The following is a 20,385-nucleotide window of genomic DNA, read 5'->3' as shown; positions in this document are numbered from 1 at the left end:
CAATGCTCCTTCCCTTAATCCACCCTGCTGCCTGATGGGAGGGACTACAAGCAGACAGGGAATGTAGGAGAATACCGTATTTCAAAGCTTGTTGAGGAAGAACAGATATGGGATAGGGAATTGAAAAGGGGATTAGGAATGGAGAATGTTTTCTTGAAGGCTCCGCTTTGTCCCCCATGACATGTTCTCACTAAATATCACACTTCATGGCCGAGTTCAGATTACATCTTCCTTCCCTGCCCCAATCCACATCCAACTTTATCTTACTTTCTCTACCTTATTTTCCCATTACTTCTGATGGAACAACTTCCATCTCTGAAAAGGAATCAGAACATGTCCTTTAAGTATCTTTCCTCTTTCAATGTATTTTCATTTTATTTATTATAGTTAATGTCTTGTTCAAAATTTATAGCCAACAAACCATTAGGAAGACAACATGAACACATACCACACATAACTTAGGAGGATAAAACAAAATGATAAGAAATGAGAATGCTCCCTAAAGCCCACTGGAAAATAAATTCCCATTGAAGAGGTTGGTTTGAGCCCCTTTTAGAGTCTTATAGAAATCCCGCTTAAAAACAAACAAAACAAATCTGGGAAGAAGCTCTTTTAAGGAATAAACAAAATATTAATTTACTGATATTTTTCTATGATGCAGCTCCCATAAAATGTCACATCCTAACTTCAATGGCAGAAGTTTTCATAAGATCTTAGAATAGCATAATGCCACATAAGAAGCCCTGCACATAAACTCTACCTACCTTGAATACCTTGGAACTGTTTTGCAAGTCCAAGCTGGCTATGAGCCAGCTGTCCGAAGGTTCCTTGGCTGACCAAAGCAAGCGATCAAAGCTTTCATCGTCAAATCTCACATAGAGGTTCAGCTGGCTGGGCTCTGATGGAGACACCGAAGATGTGGTTATCTGGTAGACCAATCGGAGGCAGCTCCATTCCTCAGCCTGTAGATCAGAACTCAGCAGCACGGCTTTCTCCCCCTGCTTGGCAAAGGAGGTGTCCACATAAATGTAATGGCCTGGAAAGAGAAAGGGACACAGAGAAGAGATCAATCTTCTGCTCACAACTCAGGAAAATACACAACTGTGGTCCAGTCAATCTGAGGGCAGATACTGCCTGCAGATGCATTTTGTGGGTCCACTGAATGTTGCCTGAACATGGGGTCTCTGCTTCTGGTGAAAAACTAGAAGGTCTAGTAACACTGAGGCTACTTGCACATGACACATGACAATGACAATCCAGAGCTGAGGAGTGCTGCCTCTTCAGAGGTGCTATGTGGGCTCCATTTTGCCATAATCCCCACCACTCCCTATAACCTTCTGCCATTGAAGCCAAGTATCTTTTGCCCTATTATCACCTTATAACAGGCCCATTTAGCACATTGCATTCATCTTCCTGGTCTCCATAGGCATATGAGTTTGAGAACCCAGGCTAAGGGGCTTCAGAACCTGAAGGAGCAGCATTCCTCTACTGGAGTCAGAATGCCTTGGTGGATCCCTTCCCTTTCCATAGCTCCCCTCATCCCTAATGACTCAATCTGCATTTGACTTGCCTCATTATTGTAGATTAAATTGATTTGGTTACCTTAGATCTTAGAGCCTAGGCAGAAAACGTTCATTGCAAGTTCATTAGGCATAAGACTCTCCTCCTCTAGACTCTTCCATGACCGAATCTCATAGTTCTGATAAGTAAGTGAGAAAGTACATGCAAAACAGGTAGGACAGGGCTTGAAAATCAGCAGACACACTGGGGCCAGCAATCATTATTTTCCTCTCCTCCCTTGTCCACTTCCTTGCTCCCTCCTTCCTCCTCTTCCCTTCTGTCCTCACCTTCCCTTTTCTCCCATCCCTCTCCACTCCCTCCTCCTTTCCTTTCCCTCTCTTCGCTCCTCCTCCCTCCTCCTGCCCCCTCTCCCCTTATCCTCCTAATATTGACAAGGGGTGCTCTGCTGGCTACAGTAGGCTGTAAAATAGCATTTCTATGACCAAAAAAAGGGGTTGGAACCGAGAATTCTCACTTGAGCCTTCCAAACCTAACTCTGGTCATTGGCTTCCTTAATGGTGATCTGATCTGCCTGTGGGTCTTCAGGACCCTCTGCCTTTCTGACCTGCACCCTCATGCTTGCTCAGAGGTTCCCATATTCATGGCCAGCATCTAATATGCAGTCTTCTGTCACATGACCACCCATCCTACCCCTTGCGTTTGGGGCTTCCCAACACTAAATTCTTACTGGAAAGGCCCTAAAAGGCCTCTTTGCTTGATGTTCTTCAGCCCCTCTTCCCACACTTGTTGCCCCAAATGCTGATCCCAGCCCCATCCTGTGGCAAGTGCAGACAGGCCAGTGGCAGCTCAGCTGATGACCACCCTCACAGTTCAGGAACAGTTAGGGCGTTGTCTTCAAGGAGCCTCACTTGCCTGTGGAAGCTTTCAAGATCAAGATCTATTTCCAGCTGGCAGTCTTCTCAACATAGCAACCACCCACTGGGTGCAAATACAACTGCTTCTAGATGCCAACCCAGGCACCCTCTGAGGATAAACCTGGCCCTTGCAGTAATCACCAGCAACACCTTTACCTCCTAGGTACAGCGAACACTCATTATGAACCAGGTGCTGCTCTAAGTGCTTCACATATATTTACTAGCTGTGGGGTTTGTTGGGTTTTGAAACACTAACTAAGCTGGGGTTCTTTTTTTTTTTTTTTTTTTTTTTTTTGCGGTACGCGGGCCTCTCACTGTTGTGGCCTCTCCCGTTGCGGAGCACAGGCTCCAGACGCACAGGCTCAGAGGCCATGGCTCACGGGCCCAGCCGCTCCGCGGCATGTGGGATCTTCCTGGACCAGGGCACGAACCCGTGTCCCCTGCATCGGCAGGCGGACTCTCAACCACTGCGCCACCAGGGAAGCCCCTAAGCTGGGGTTCTTGATGCCAACCCTTTTTTGAAACATAATATTGCTTCATTGTGACATGAGGGAATGAATAAGCACCATCCTCCTTGTCCCACTCTGCTACTACCCCAAAAGAAGGGACTCTAAGCAGACTGGTAGTGGGGTGGGGTGTAGATGGGAATTGATGGAGATCCTGAGAGCACTTCAAACCTTTTCTGAGGAAGTAGAGGGTTGGTACATGGGATATAAAAGAGGAAAGAAACAAAGAAAGTCCGTGCTGTGTCCTATGGGTGTTTACATTGCATGCCAACTTGGTTGCCATACAAGGCCCACTTCTCCCTGGGACACTTGCCCAATTTCTCTCCCTCTTTCCTTTCCCCATTCTAGAAGGGAACAACTCACAGCAGGGGCTCTCAAACTTGAGCCCAGAGCCACCTGGAGGGCTTGTTCAAACCCAGATTGCTGGGCCCACTCCTAGAGTTTCCGATCCAGCAGGTCTGGGGTGATGCGGCACATCTAACAGACCGCATTTCTGAAAAGTTCCAGGTAATGCCGATGCTGCTGGTCTGTGGGTCACAATTTGAGAACCACTGATTTACACATCTGACAGAGAAATAGGACTCATTCTCAGGACACTTCTTATTTATCAAAGAAAGGTCAGGCATGTAAGTACTGATAGCATGCAAAGGAGGGAGGAAATAGTTTTACATGGAGGTAGAACTCAAACTTAAGTAACTGTGTGTTATAGTAGCTCAATGAGTACATCTACTGGTGATTATCTTGATTTTTCAGTGAATGCCATAAAAAATCTTTCTTGACATAATCTTTTATTATATCAGATTTTATTATAAGCATATGCTAATGCTCTTATGTTAAAAATCCTTTGAGAGCACTCAGTATATAAAATGTATTATTTTAAATACCATGATGTTATACAGTATGAAAGTTAATGCTATTTATTGAGTGATTTTGACATCTTGGCCATAAATATTGGCTGTTTCAAATTATTGAGATTTTACATGCAAATTACAGACCTCAAAATCGCTCTTAGGTCATGCTGTGTGGATATGCCTATTAGCTGCATTACAATCCATCTGAAGATTTATCCACCCAAGTGATTTTGCATCCACTCAGCAGAATAATGCATTTTCCTAGATCAAATAACTAGCTCAAGAGTTACCCACCTCCACTACCACTGCCAATCTCAAGACAGATTTTCTTAATTAATCACTACAGTTTTTTTTTTGCTCAGCCTGGATATAGCCTCAGAATCCTTCTAAATACAGTGTTCCATGTAATCACTACCAATTAATCTGAACTGGCACCTAAGCTGGAACTATTTCTTATCCTTGCTTGTGGTCAGATTACATCTTGTGGTCATATTAGAGCCAAATTGAACTAGAAGGAATGTGGCACATTTTGAAGAGCTTTTAGAAAATTAAGAAAGAATGAGGAAGATACTGATACCAGGGATGGTGCCTTTCCCTGGACTGCCACTAATAAAATTGCTATTCTAGAAAAAATTGATAATGTTTTTGGTGAGTTGTTTTTCTCTCTTACTTTATTAAAAATAATCATTTCAATAAATAAATGGGACCTAATCAAACTTACAAGCTTCTGCACAGCAAAGGAAACCATAAACAAAATGAAAAGACAACCTACAGAATGGGAGAAAATATTTGCAAACAATACAACTGACAAGGACTTAATTTCCAAAATATACAAACAACTCATACAACTCAATAACAACAAAAAACCCAAACAACCCAATCAAAAAATGGGCAGAAGACCTAAAAGGACATTTCTCCAAAGAAACATACAGATGGCCAGTAGGCACATGAAAAGATGTTCAACATCACTAATTATTAGAGAAATGCAAATCAAAACTAAAATGAGGTACCACCTGACACCAATCAGAAAGTCTACAGAGATGAGCTTCAAGATGGCGGAAGAGGGCCTTCCCTGGTGGCGCAGTGGTTGGGAGTCCGCCTGCCGGTGCAGGGGACACGGGTTCGTGCCCCGGTCGGGGAGGATCCCGCATGCCGCGGAGCGGCTGGGCCCGTGAGCCACGGCCGCTGAGCCTGCGCGTCCGGAGCCTGTGCTCCGCAATGAGAGAGGCTACGGCATTGAGAGGCCCACGTACCGCAAAAAAAAAAAAAAAAGATGGCGGAAGAGTAAGACGTGGAGATCACCTTCCCCCCTACAGATATATCAGAAATACATCTACACAAGGAACAACTCCTACAGAACACCTACTGAACGCTGGCAGAAGACCTCAGACCTCCCTAAAGGCAAGAAACTCCCCACGTACCTGGGTAGGGCAAAAGAAAAAAGAATAAACAGAGACAAAAGAATAGGGACGGGACCTGCACCAGTGGGAGGGAGCCGTGAAGGAGGAAAGCTTTCCACACACTAGGAGCCCCTTCGCGGGCGGAGACTGCGGGTGGCGGAGGGGGAAAGCTTCGGAGTAGCGGAGGAGAGCACAGCAACAGGGGTGCGGAGGGCAAAGAAGAGAGATTCCCGCACAGAGGATCGGTGCCAACCAGCACTCACCAGCCCAAGAGGCTTGTCTGCTCACCCGCTGGGACGGGAGGGGCTGGGAGCTGAGGCTCGGGCTTCGGTGGGAGCGCAGGGAGAGGACTGGGGTTGGCGGCGTGAACACAGCCTGCAGGGGGTTAGTGCACCACGGCTAGCCGGGAAAAAGTCTGGACCTGCCGAAGAGGCAAGAGACTTTTTCTTACCTCTTTGTTTCCTGGTGCGCGAGGAGAGGGGATTAAGAGCGCTGCTTAAAGGAGCTCCAGAGACGGGTGCGAGCCGAGGCTATCAGCGCGGACCCCAGAGACGGGCGTGGGACGCTGGGGCTGCTGCTGCCGCCGCCAAGAAGCCTGAGTGCGAGCGCAGGTCACTCTCCACACCCCTCTTCCGGGGAGCCTGTGCAGCCCGCCACTGCCGGGGTCCCCGAATCCAGGGACGCCTTCCCCGGGAGAGCGTACGGCACGCCTCGGGCTAGTGCAACGTCACGCCAGCGTCTGCCGCCGCAGGCTCGCCCCGCCTCCGTGCCCCTCCCTCCCCCGGCCTGAGTGAGCCAGAGTACTCAAAGCAGCTGCTCCTTTAACTCCGTCCTCTCTGAGCGAAGAACAGACGCCCTCAGGTGACCTACACGCAGAGGCGAGTCCAAATCCAAAGCTGAACCCCCAGAGCTGTGCGAACAAAGAAGAGAAAGGGAAATCTCTCCCAGCAGCCTCAGGAGCAACGGATTAAATCTCCACAGTCACCTTGATGTACCCTGCATCTGTGGAATACCTGAATACACAACGAATCATCCCAAATTGAGGAGGTGGACTTTGGGAGCAAGAATATATATATATTTTTTCCCTTTTTCTCTTTTTGTGAGTGTGTATGTGTATGCTTCTGTGTGTGATATTGTATGTATAGCTTTGCTTTTACCATTTGTCCTAGGGTTCTGTCTGTCCTTTTTTTTTTTTTTTTTGCACAGTTTTTAGCACTTGTTATCATTGGTGGATTTGTTTTTTGGTTTGGTTGCTCTTTTCTTTCTTTCCTTCTTTCTTTATTATTACTTAAAAATATTTTTTAAATCATTTTTTATTTTACTAACTTTATTTTATTTTACTTTACTTTATTTTAGATTATCTTCTTCTTTCTTTCTTTTTTTTTTTTTCTCCCTTTTATTCTGAGCCGTGTGGATGAAAGGCTCTTGGTGCCCCAGCCAGACGTCAGGGCTGTGCCTCTGAGGTGGGAGAGCCAAGTTCAGGACACTCGTCCACAAGAGACCTCCCAGCTCCACGTAATATCAAACGGCGAAAATCTCCCAGAGATCTCCATCTCAACGCCAAGACCCAGCTCCACTCATCGACCAGCAATCTACAGTGCTGGACACCCCATGCCAGACAACTAGCAAGACAGGAACACAACCCCATCCATTAGCACAGAGGCTGCCTAAAATCATAATAAGGCCACAGACACCCCAAAACACACTGCCAGACATGGACCTGCCCACCAGAAAGACAAGATCCAGCCTCATCCACCAGAACACAGGCACAAGTCCCCTCCACTACAAAGCCCTCAAAACCTACTGAACCAACCTTAGCCACTGGGCGCAGACACCAAAAACAACGGGAACTACGAACCTGCAGCCTGTGAAAAGGAGACCCCAAACACAGTAAGTTAAGCAAAATGGGAAGAGAGGGAAACACACAGCAGATGAAGGAGCAAGGTAAAAACCCACCGGACCTAATGAATGAAGAAGAAATAGGCATTCCACCTGAAAAAGAATTCAGAATAAAGATAGTAAAGATGATCCAAAATCTTGGAAATAGAATGGAGAAAATGCAAGAAACATTTAACAGGGACCTACAAGAACTAAAGAGCAAACAAAGAGGGATGAACAACACAATAAATGAAATTTAAAATTCTCTAGAAGGAATCAATAGCAGAATAACTGAGGAAGAAGAACGGATAAGTGTCCTGGAAGATAAAATAGTGGAAATAACTACTGCAAAGCAGAATAAAGAAAAAAGAATGAAAAGAATTGAGGACAGTCTCAGAGACCTCTGGGACAACATTAAATGCACCAACATTTGAATTATAGGGGTCCCAGAAGAAGAAGAGAAAAAGAAAGGGACAGAGAAAATATTTGAAGAGATTATAGTTGAAAACTTCCCTAATATGGGAAAGGAAATAGTTAATCAAGTCCAGAAAGCACAGAGAGTCCCATACAGGATAAATCCAAGGGGAAACATGCCAAGACACATATTAATCAAACTATCAAAAATTAAATACAAAGAAAACATATTAAAAGCAGCAAGGGAAAAACAACAAATAACACACAAGGGAATCCTCATAAGGTGGACAGCTGATCTTTCAGCAGAAACTCTGCAAGCCAGAAGGGAGTGGCAGGACATATTTAAAGTGATGAAGGAGAAAAACCTACAACCAAGATTACTCTACCCAGCAAGGATCTCATTCAGATTTGACAAAGAAATTAAAATCTTTACAGACAAGCAAAAGCTAAGAGAATTCAGCACCACCAAACCAGCTTTACAACAAATGCTAAAGGAACTTCTCTAGGCAGGAAACACAAGAGAAAGAAAAGACCTACAATAACAAACCCAAACAATTAAGAAAATGGTAATAGGAACATACATTTCGATAATTACCTTCAATGTAAATGGATTAAATGCTCCAACCAAAAGACATAGACTGGCTGAATGGATACAAAAACAACACCCATATATATGCTGTCTACAAGAGAACCACTTCAGACCTAGGGACACATACAGACTGAAAGTGAGGGGATGGAAAAAGATATTCCATGCAAATGGAAATCAAAAGAAAGCTGGAGTAGCAATTCTCACATCAGACAAAATAGACTTTAAAACAAAGACTATTTATTACAAGAGACAAAGAAGGACATTACATAATAACCAAGGGATCAACCCAATAAGAAGATATAACAATTGTAAATATTTATGCACCCAACATAGGAGCACCTCAATACATAAGGCAAATATTAACAGCCATAAAAGAGGAAATGGACAGTAACACAACCGTAGTAGGGGACTTTAACACCCCACTTTCACCAATGGACAGACCATCCAAATGAAAATAAATAAGGAAACATAAGCTTTAAATGACACATTAACAAAATGGACTTAATTGATATTTATAGGACATTCCATCCTAAAACAACAGAATACACATTCTTCTGAAGTGCTCATGGAACAGTCTCCAGGACAGATCAAATCTTGGGTCAGAAATCAAGCCTAGGTAAATTTAAGAAAATTGAAATTGTATCAACTGTCTTTTCCCACCACAATGCTATGTGACTAGATATCAATTACAGGAAAAAATCTGTAAGAAATACAAACACAATGAGGCTAAACAATACACTACTTAATAACCAAGAGGTCACTGAGGAAATCAAAGAGGAAATCAAAAAATAACTAGAAACAAATGACAATGAAAACACGATGACCCAAAACCTATGGGACGCAGCAAAAGGAGTTCTAAGCGGGAAGTTTATAGTAATACAATCCTACCTTAAGAAACAAGAAACATCTCAAATAAACAACCTAATCTTACACCTAAAGCAATTAGAGAAAGAAGAACAAAAAAACCCCAAAGTTAGCAGAAGGAAAAACATCATAAAGATCAGAAGTAAATGAAAAAGAAATGAAGGAAACGATAGCAAAGATCAATAAAACTAAAAGCTGATTCTTTGAGAAGATAAAATTGATAAACCATTAGCCGGACTCATCAAGAAAAAAAGGGAGGGCTTCCCCGATGGCACAGTGGTTGAACGTCCACCTGCCAATGCAGGGGACACAGGTTCGTGCCCCGGTCCGGGAAGATCCCACATGCCACGGAGCGGCTGGGCCCGTGAGCCATGGCCACTGAGCCTGTGCATCCGGAGCCTGTGCTCCGCAACGGTAGAGGCCCCAACAGTGAGAGGCCCGCATACCGCAAAAAAAAAAAAAAAAAAGAAAAGGAGAAGACTCAAATCAACAGAATTAGAAATGAAAAAGGAGAAGTAACAACTGACATTGCAGAAATACAAAGGATCACGAGCGATTACTACAAGCAACTATATGCCAATAAAATGGACAACCTGGAAGAAATGAACAAATTCTTAGAAATGCACAACTTTCTGAGACCGAACCAGAAAGAAATAGAAAATAGGAACAGACCAATCACAAGCACTGAAATTGAAACTGATTAAAAATCTTCCAACAAACAAAAGCCCAGGACCAGATGGCTTCACAGGCGAATTCTATCAAGCATTTAGAGAAGAGCTAACACCTATCCTTCTCAAACTCTTCCAAAATATAGCAGAGGGAGGAACACTCTCAAACTCATTCTACGAGGCCACCATCACCCTGATACCAAAACCAGACAAAGACGTCACAAAGAAAGAAAACTACAGGCCAATATCATTGATGAACATAGATGCAAAAATCCTCAACAGAATACTAGCAAACAGAATCCAGCAGCACATTAAAAGGATCATACACCATGATCAAGTGGGGGTTCATCCCAGGAATGCAAGGATTCTTCAATATATGCAAATCGATCGATGTGATACACAATATTAACAAATTCAAGGAGAAAAACCAAATGATCATCTCAATAGATGCAGAGAAAGCTTTTGACAAAATTCAACACCCATTTATGATAAAAGACCTCCAGAAAGTAGGCATAGAGGGAATTTTCCTCAACATAATGAAGGCCATATATGACAAACCCACAGCCAACATCGTCCTCAATGGTGAAAAACTGAAACCATTTCCACTAAGATCGGGAACAAGACAAGGTTGCCCACTCTCACCACTACTGTTCAACATAGTTTTGGAAGTTTTAGCCACAGCAATCAGAGAAGAGAAAGAAATAAAAGGAATCCAGATTGGAAAAGAAGAAGTAAAGCTGTCACTGTTTGCGGATGACATGATACTATACATAGAGAATCCTAAAGATGCTACCAGAAAACTACTAGAGCTTATCAATTAATTTGGTAAAGTAGCAGGATACAAAATTAATGCACAGAAATCTCTTGCATTCCTATACACTAATGATGAAACATCTGAAAGTGAAGTTAAGAAAACACTCCCATTTACCACTGCAACAAAAAGAATAAAATATCTAGGAATAAACCTACCTAAGGAGACAAAAGACCTGTATGCAGAAAATTACAAGACACTGATGAAAGAAATTAAAGATGATACAAATAGATGGAGAGATATACCATGTTCTTGGATTGGAAGAATCAACATTGTGAAAATGACTCTACTACCCAAAGCAATCAACAGATTCAATGCAATCCCTATCAAACTACCACTGGCATTTTTCACAGAACAAGAGCTAAAATTTCACAATTTGTATGGAAACACAAAAGAACCCAAATAACCAAAGTAACCTTGAGAAAGAAAATCGGAGCTGGAGGAATCAGGCTCCCTGACTTCAGACTATACTACAAAGCTACAGTAATCAAGACAGTATGGTACTGGCACAAAAACAGCAATATAGATCAATGGAAAAGGATAGAGAGCCCAGAGGTAAACCAACGCACATGTGGTCACCTTATCTTTGATAAAGGAGGCAAGAATATACAGTGGAGAAAAGACAGCCTCTTCAATAAGTGGTGCTGAGAAAACAGGATAGCTACATGTAAAAGAATGAAATTACAGCACTCCTTAACACCATACACAAAAATAAACTCAAAATCGATTAAAGACCAAATGTAAGGCCAGACACTATCAAACTCTTAGAGGAAAACATAGGCAGAACACTCTCTGACATAAATCATAGCAAGATCCTTTTTGACCCACCTCCTAGAGAAATGGAAATAAAAACAAAAATAAACAACTGGGACCTAATGAAACTTAAAAGCTTTTGCACAGCAAAGGAAACCATAAAGAAGATGAAATGAAACCCTCAGAATGGGGGAAAATATTTGCAATTGAAGCAACTGACAAAGGATTAATCTCCAAAATTTGCAAGCTGCCCATGCAGCTCAATATTAAAAAAAACAAACAACCCAATCCAAAAATGGGCAGAATACCTAAATAGACATTTCTCCAAAGAAGATATACAGATGGCCAACAAACACATGAACGAATGCTCAACATCGTTAATCATTAGAGAAATGCAGATCAAAACTACCATGAGATATCATCTCACGCCAGTCAGAATGGCCATCATCAAAAAATCTACAAACAATAAATGCTGGAGGGTGTGGAGAAAAGGGAACCCTCTTGCACTGTTAGTGGGAATGTAAATTGATACAGCCACTATGGAGAACAGCATAGAGGTTACTTAAAAACTAAAAATAGAACTACCATACGACCCAGCAATCCCACTACTGCACATATACCCTGAGAAAACCATAATTCAAAAAGAGTCATGTACCAAAATGTTCATTGCAGCTCTATTTACAATAGCCAGGACATGGAAGCAACCTAAGTGTCCATCAACAGTGAATGGATAAAGAAGATGTGGCACATATATACAATGGAATATTACTCAGCCATAAAAAGAAACAAAGTTGAGTTATTTGTAGTGAGGTGAATGAACCTAGAGTCTGTCATACAGAGTGAAGTAATTCAGAAAGAGAAAAACGAATACCGTATGCTAACACACATATATAGAATTAAAAAAAAAAAGAAACGTTCTGAAGAACCTAGGGGCAAGACGGGAATGAAGACACAGACCTACTAGAGAATGGACTTGAGGATATGGGGAGGGGAAAGGGTAAGCTGTGACAAAGTGAGAGAGTGGCATGGACATATAAACACTACCAAACGTAAAATAGATAGCTAGTGGGAAGCAGCCACATAGCACAGGGAGATCAGCTCGGTGCTTTGTGACCACCTAGAGGAGTGGGATAAGGAGGGTGGGAGGGACGGAGACGCAAGAGGGAAGAGATATGGGAACATATGTATACGTAAAACTGATTCACTTTGTTATAAAGCAGAAACTAACACACCATTGTAAAGCAATTATACTCCAATAAAGACGTTAAAAATAAAAAAGTCTATAAATAAGTAATGCTGGAGAGGGTGTGGAGAAAAGGGAACCCTCCTACATTGTTGGTGGGAATGTAAGTTGATGATGCCACTATGGAAAACAGTATGAAGGTTCCTCAAAAAACTAATAATAGAATTACCATATGATCCAGCAATCCGTCTCTTGGGCATATATATGAACAAAACTATAATTCAAAAAGATATATGCACCCCTATGTTCATAGCAGCACTATTCACAATAGCCAAGACATGGAATCAAGCTAAATGTCCATTGATAGATGAGTGGATAAAGAAGATGTGTTATATATATACAATGGAATACTGCTCAGCCATAAGTAGTATGGCTACTTTGCAGCAACAGGGATGCAACTAGAGATTATCATACTAAGTGAAGTAAGTCAGACAGAGAAAGACAAATACCATATGATATCACTTATATGTGGAATCTAAAATATGGTACAAATGAACCTATCTATGAAACTGAAACAGATTCAGAGACATAGAGAACAGACTTGTGGTTGTCAAGGGGGAGGGATCGACTGGGAGTCTGGGGTTAGCCGATACAAACTATTACATATAGAATGGATAAACAACAGGACCTACTGTATAGCACAGGGAACTATATTCAGTATCCTGAAATAAACCATAATGGAAAAGAATATTTTAAAATGTGTATATATGTATAACAATCATTTTGTTGTTCAGCAGAAATTAACACAACATTGTAATCAACTATACTTCAATTAAAGAAAAAAAGAAAGAAAAAAATCATTTCACCACTTAGTGAGTTAATGAGGTTTCCTCTGTGTATGAAATATTTCATTTATTCCATCCTAATGAGATTGACAGCTGGAATTTAATCTTGGACATAATTTACATACAATAAAATTCACCCTTTTAATGCAGTTCAGTGTTTTTTAGTATACTCACAAAGTTGTGCAACCATTACTGCTATCTATTTTCAGAATCTTTTCATCCCCCCCAAAGGAAATTCCATACCCATTCAGAGTCATTCCTCATTTTTCCCTCCCCTAGCCTCTGGAGACCACGAATCTACTTTCTGTGTATATGGATTTACCTATTCTGGAAATTTCATATGAATGGAATTATATAATATGTGGTCTTTTGTGACTGACTTCTTTCACTTAGCACAATGTTTTTGAGGTTTATCATGTTGTAGCATATATCAAAATTTCATTCTTTTTTGAAGCTGAATAATATTCTATTTTATGGATTTATCACTATTATTTATCCCCTCCTCAGTTGGACATTTGTGTTGTTTCTACTTTTGACTAATATTAACAATGCTAATATGAACATTTTTGTGCAACTTTTTATGTAGACATAAGTTTCAATTCCCTTAGGTATATGCTTAGGAGTGAAATTGTTAGGTCATATGGTAACTCTATGTTTAACCCTTTGAGGAGCTGCCAAACTGTTTTCTGAAGTGGCAACACCATTTACATGTCTACTAACAGTGTATGAGAGTTCAACTTCTCTACACGTTCACCAACACTTGTTATTGTCCATCTTTAAAAATATTATTATAGCCATCCTAGTAGATGTGAAGTGGTATCTAATAGTGCTTTTGATTTGCATTTTTCTAATGGCTAATGATGTAGAATGTTTTTTCATGTGCTTATAGGCCATTTATATATCTTCTTTGGAGAAATGTCTATTTAAGTCCTTTGCTCATTTTAAAAAATTGGGTTATTTATCTTTTTACTGTTAAGTTATAAGAGATTCTACATAATCTGGATACTAGATTTTATCAGACACATGATTGACAAATATTTTTTCCCATTCTGTAGGTTGTCTTTTTGCTTTCTTAATGGTATTCTTTGAAGTACAGAAGTTTTTAATTTTGATGAAGTCCAATTTTCTATTTTTTCTTTGGTTGTGTGTACTTTTGGTGTCATAACTAGGAATTAATTGTTTAATTTAAGGTCATGAAGGTTTACACCTATGTTTTCCTCTAAGAGTTTATAGTTTTAGCTCTTACATTTAGGTCTTTGATATATTTTGAGTTAATTTTGGCCCATTAAATTGTCTGGACACTTTTGTTGAAAATCAATTGAGCATAGATATAAAGGTTTATTTCTGAACTGTCAATTCTAGTCCATTGATCTATGTCTATCCTTATGCCACTACCACACAGTCTTGCTTACTATAGCTTTGTAGTAACTTTGAAATTGAGAAGTGTGAGCCTTCTGACTTCATTCTTATTTTTCAAGACTGTTTTGACTATTCTGGGTCCCTTGCATTTCCATATGCACCTAAAGATCAGGATAGGATAGGGTAAGTTAAAATACCACAAAGTTCACTGTTCTTACTGATATTCAGTCGTTTTCCTTGAATAAATGCTCCTGAATATTGCAAGTCTTTGGCTAATTTCAAGTTCTTAAAAAGCTGACTTTGACAATTGTTGCCCATGTTTTCATTGCTTTTATGGGGAGAGGATTTTCTGAAGTCCTTACTCTACCATTCCTGCAGAAATCACTCCATTTCCCAACTTTTTAACCAGTAAGAATAGAAAACAATGCTTCAGAGATGTTAAACACAAAAAAGAAAAAGGCAAAGGATGGCAGAAATCACACATGGACTGGGTTGTTGACTATGACGCATGGGGCCAAGGGTCTGGGGGAGATTTACTAGCCATGGTGTTGGAAACATGATGACAGGAGGGGAAGGAAGGACCCTTTTCAAATACTGCTGCTTAGGTAATTTGAACTAATTTATGAGACAGTTATTGGAAATGATAAAAGCTTTATAAGGGGTCAGAAAAGGGCCATACACTTCCAAACAGATTTTGTTTTTAAAGTCAGCAGTCAAAACCAATAATTAAACCATCCTGCCAGAATGGTCAGGCTTCACATGCCTCAGGGTCTGAAGGTGTCTTCTAGTCACATGCAGGCATCAGAAAACAACAGAAAAGGCTTTTCTGTTTCAGTGAAGGCAGACATAAAAACTGAGTCTTGAGGTCATCCTCAAATGCTACACATACCTGCACAGCTCGAGCTCAATGTATTAATGACTTCTATTAGCCAAGCCACAGTGTGATGGGACTAAATCCCAGGCCATCACTATGGTGGTATGGCCAGGGCATAAATCACGAGGGACTTCTTGGTATCCCTGCAATTCTTTTTGCTAATGAATGTACTGTCATTCAGGTGTGATAATCATGCTGGGGTGACCATATGGAGCAGTGGTTGCAAAGCATAACCTTGGCTTAAAACTTCATCATGCATATGCTAAATGCATCATCAGTTTCTTTACCTGCAAAATGGGAATAATAAACAGTGGAGTCCTATTACATATACATTCAACATTTGAGAAATCACTCAGTATACTTAGAAAATGACAAACCAACTAAAGCACTCCAACCAGTGCAATACATACATACTTGTATGAAATAAGTTTTTCATACGAATAGCCACTAAATGAAAGTTATTTTATATATTTCAACACAAAAAGGGAAATCGGCTGTGTTGTACATAGAAATGGTATAACATATAGAAAACCATGTATGCTATACTCCATGTATAATTTAAGGAACTTCCAAGGGCAATTTTGACGGTATCCAATTTTCACTTTTCATGCTGACTTTAGAATGTAAAGCTCAAGTGAGAAATGATTTCATATCTACAGAGTTGTTGTGGAAACCTGATGAAAATGATATATATAAAAATGCCTTGTAAAGTGTAATGTTAAACGTTAATTATTTCTCTTCTCATCACGGCAGGAGGGGTGGGGGGAGTCCTTTAGTTGTTCAACAGAAAGAAATTTATATTGTCTTCTTACTTTTTTTCCACTATGGTTCAGAGGTGATATTTGTTCAGGTAACAGACCAGTAGCACATTCACAATGCTGACAGGAGAACAGTCTTCATTCTTTTCAACTTAATTGACTCTGCTATTGAAATCTACACCTTTGTCCTCTTGAGTACTAGGGCTCTCCTGGCTGCCTATCCTCAGCAGTTCCCATCCTCACAGCTAAGCCCCATGGCTCTCACCCAGGATTAACCACCATCTGAAGTAGAATTCAATATATTTACCCTTGATATCGTTCTGGCTGAAACCTTGTGACCCAGGTCTGATAATGATGCCTACATCTCTGTTTGTTTAGCTCTTAGTGTCTCACATGTCTAAGACAAGGACACTGCCTTCTTTTTGGCAGCTTCCTTCCCAGGGCTGAAGTCCAGTCCCTGAACTCAGGCAAGGATCTTCTCGCCAGATTTCCTGAATGCCCTACTGCTTGCCTGTCTGGATTGGGCCCTGTCTATGGAAGCAGAGTGGTTAAAACTCTGTGGCTATCAGGCTTCCCTGGTGGCGCAGTGGTTGGGAGTCCGCCTGCCGATGCAGGGGACGCGGGTTCGTGCCCCGGTCCGCGAGGATCCCACATGCCGCGGAGCGGCTGGGCCTGTGAGCCATGGCCGTTGAGCCTGCGCATCCGGAGCCTGTGCTCCACAACGGGAGAGGCCACAACAGTGAGAGGCCCGAGTACCGCAAAAAACAAAACAAAACAAAAAAATACCCAAAAAACTCTGTGGCTATCACTCCAGCCAGATGTTGGTTGAAATCCCAAACACACTACTTACAAATCATGTCACTTTCAGCCAGTCACTTATGCTATCTGAGACTCACTTTCTTCACAGGTAAAATGAGGATGCTAAAATACCGACTTTGCAGAGTTTTAAAGAAGATTAAATAAGATTAGCTCTTAGCACAGTGCCCAAGGGCATGTGGTAAGCTCTTAATGAATGTTAGGTCTTAGTTTTCCAAAGATCTGATCAGCATGGTTTTCCTGATGGCTAGCCCATCTCATCTGCTCGAACCGGACCTCCCTGATATTAACTGCTACTAGTTCTGCCTGCGGCCCATCGTCTTGCCCTTCTGACACCAACTTCTGCCCACTATACAGAAGATCCATATGCAGCTGTATCCATTCTCCTTAGTGCCTGCTCTACTACTCTGGGCACATCTTTTTCTAGGTCCCAGCCCCTCCCAGTCTGTCGCGTCCCATTGCCCAACTATATTTTCTGTTGACAATCATCTTTAGGCTCCACCAGCTGATCAAAGCAGCCTGGACAACAATACATGCAAAGCATCTGGCAAATGCTCATGAGTATTTTGCAAAGAACCAGATGCCTTTCATGGAGAGAGGAGGCTTCCATGCAACTGCATCCTGAATTATGTATCAGCCATCAGCTTACATTTTGAAGGAGTCTTGCTTTCTTTGCACATCAAAGATTTTGCAAAAATTAAAAAGTATAGAAAATGCAATGGGTATAGGGGTTCTCAAAAACAGTTGATTGTGTTATTAGAAAATAAATGGTATAGCATTCCCCAAATGTAAAAACTGTATTAAATATTTGTTAATCAATCAGGTTGACAATTATTTATAAATGTACTGGTTACCTCTGTCAGAAGAATGTTCTGTTCTGAAAATATCTAAGAAAAATCACAAATGTCTCTGACTTACATAAACTATTCTCACCTTCTGTTTGAAGTTTCCAACTTTACTATTATCCTCTATAGTTGTTTAGTAAATCACTATATGAGTATAATTTTGATCATATGAAAATGAAGATAGCTTTCAAGAATTCATCTCGGACTTCCCTGGTAGCGCAGTGGTTAAGAATCTGCCTGCCAATGCAGGGGACACGGGTTCAATCCCTGGTCTGGGAAGATCCCACATGCCACGTAGCAACTAAGCCTGTGCACCACAACTACTGAGCCTGCGCTCTAGAGGCTGTGAGCCACAACTACTGAAGCCCACATGCTCCACAACAAGAGAAGTCACCGCAATGAGAAACCCGCACACCGCAACAAAGAGCAGCCCCTGCTCGCCGCAACTAGAGAAAGCCTGCAGGCAGAAATGAAGACCCAACACAACCAAAAATAAATAAATTAATTTAAAAAAAAAAGAATTCATCTCAAATCATCTGTTAAGAAACAAAGTTCAAAGGGGACTATAGCATTCATTGCACTGCAGGCACATACACTCTTCTCTCTTAATCCTGACGAATGATCCTGTCAGGTGGGAATTACCACTTTACAAGGGAGGAAACAGAGCTTCACGAAGGCTAATTCAGCAGTCCAAGGTCACAGCTAGTAAATGAAGGCTTGGCTCCAAGTCCATGCATTTCCCTCTGCTCCATGCTGTTTCCAAATATTTCCCTGTATGTCTCTTTATTAATTTACCTTTTCATGATTGTACTAATCTTCCTATGTCAGGAAAGCAAAGTTTTCCTCCTTTTCCTTACACTGGGATCCTGAAGGGATGGATATTTTTATATGGTAGCCCATATAGACTTTTCTACAAATGCTATTCCTGTCCATAACACAGTAAGCAGATGAACTTTTCTATCACATTGCCTCACATCTAAAAGGGTTTTAAATACATAGTTTTCTAAAATTAGGGCATGCCTTATAATTGACCCACAGTAGGGCACCTTTCCCCCACCAAAAGGAAGTTAACAAATAGATGGTTAGAATGAATGAATACAGGATAAGTTTTTGCACCTGCACTCTGGTTAGTGACAGTGGACAGAGAGACCCCACAGTCCTGGGCTCAGAGGACCCTAGCCAATTTCACCTATAAATATTGCTGGGAAGTGGGGAGCAGGGCAACATGGAAATGAAGGGTTTTCAAGCCACTCAGATTGAGGGCAACATTGACAGACCAGAGACCTGTAAGTACAAGGTACAGCCCAGAATTTCAACCCAGTGTCTTAATAAGTACTTACTAACTTATACAGAGCAGAAGGCACCATGTGTGTTTCTCATGGGTAATCCATTTCCATGCTGTATTTGGACCCCTAGGTGCCAGACCACAGGGTGCTCTATACTGTCTAACATAAAACAAGTCCATCAGGCTCCCAATCTCCCTGCTGGGTTAGAAAGGATCGTTCTACAAATTTTGCAAGTCACATCTGTTTTCAGTCAATGTTTTTGATGGGAATAGCTTCCTTTCTTCTTTTTTTTTGCCATATGAGGTCCTTAATAATGACACACAGGGCTTCCCTGGTGGCGCAGTGGTTGAGAGTCTGCCTGCCGATGCAGGGGACACGGGTTCGTGCCCCGGTCCGGGAAGATCCCACATGCCACAGAGCGGCTGGGCCCGTGAGCCATGGCCACTGAGCCTGCGCGTTCGGAGCCTGTGCTCCGCAACGGGAGAGGCCACAACAGTGAGAGGCCCGCGTACCGAAAAAAAAAAAAAAAAAAAAAGACACAGTTTCAAGAAACTTCTCATTCCCATTCAATGAAACTGCACGAACCACCTGGCTTTTGGTTAGCTTCAGTGGATAAGGAGATGAATGAGATTTAAGAGGCATGAGCTTAAATCCAAATCCTCCCAGAAATCAATATAGCAACGGTGGTTGATTTGTAGCACAACTTTATAGACGAGACCCGCTTCTGAAATGCAACTTATGGAATAATCTATAATTGAGAAGTGAGTAGCATTTGCAGTTTTATTTTGGTCCCAAGTGGTAAGAAATCCCTCCCAGAATGAAACCTTCCATGGTGCAGCAAAGAGGCTCTCACGTTAGGGAATATATCAAATATCACTTTGCTTAAGGAAAAAGGAAAGCCTGCATTTAAAGAGCAGCATAAAATTGCCACATACAGGCTTCAGTACCATCCCAGCACACAGGGCTGGGGCAGGGAGAACCCTTTTCCTTGATGTGGAAATTGATTTTTCAGTTTTCCCAGTATTCATTTATAACTATTTGCTCCTCTCACTGAGGGAGCCAGGGCAATGTTTTTTACTGCAAACTTCTGTAGAAACTTAATATGTGGGGCTGGAAGGAACCTTGATGTGCAATAGTGCCATGGAAGGCTTTTTCACTGATGCCACTTAGGATTAAAATGGAAGAAAACTGTGAGGCCCAGTGCAGACCCACTCAACAGTGTCACCATCGACAACAGTGACACCAAACCA

The 20,385-nt window shown here is 41.5% G+C and overlaps 1 protein-coding gene across 1 annotated transcript in view; it reads right to left on the bottom strand.

The window, feature by feature from the left end:
• MAMDC2 (MAM domain containing 2) overlaps window positions 1–20,385 on the bottom strand; it is a gene marked incomplete at its 5' end in the record, with an annotated part of 180,948 nt that overhangs the window by 85,926 nt on the left and 74,637 nt on the right. The window contains one exon of the mRNA XM_079705840.1: window positions 765–1,036. Coding sequence (XP_079561966.1) covers window positions 765–1,036 — 272 coding nt within the window. The remainder of the gene's footprint in view (window positions 1–764; window positions 1,037–20,385) is intronic.

The sequence above is a fragment of the Hyperoodon ampullatus genome (genome assembly GCF_949752795.1).
Source record: "Hyperoodon ampullatus genome assembly, chromosome: 6".
In the NCBI taxonomy this organism is placed as follows: domain Eukaryota; kingdom Metazoa; phylum Chordata; class Mammalia; order Artiodactyla; family Ziphiidae; genus Hyperoodon; species Hyperoodon ampullatus.
This window is presented reverse-complemented; position numbering and strand designations above follow the sequence as displayed.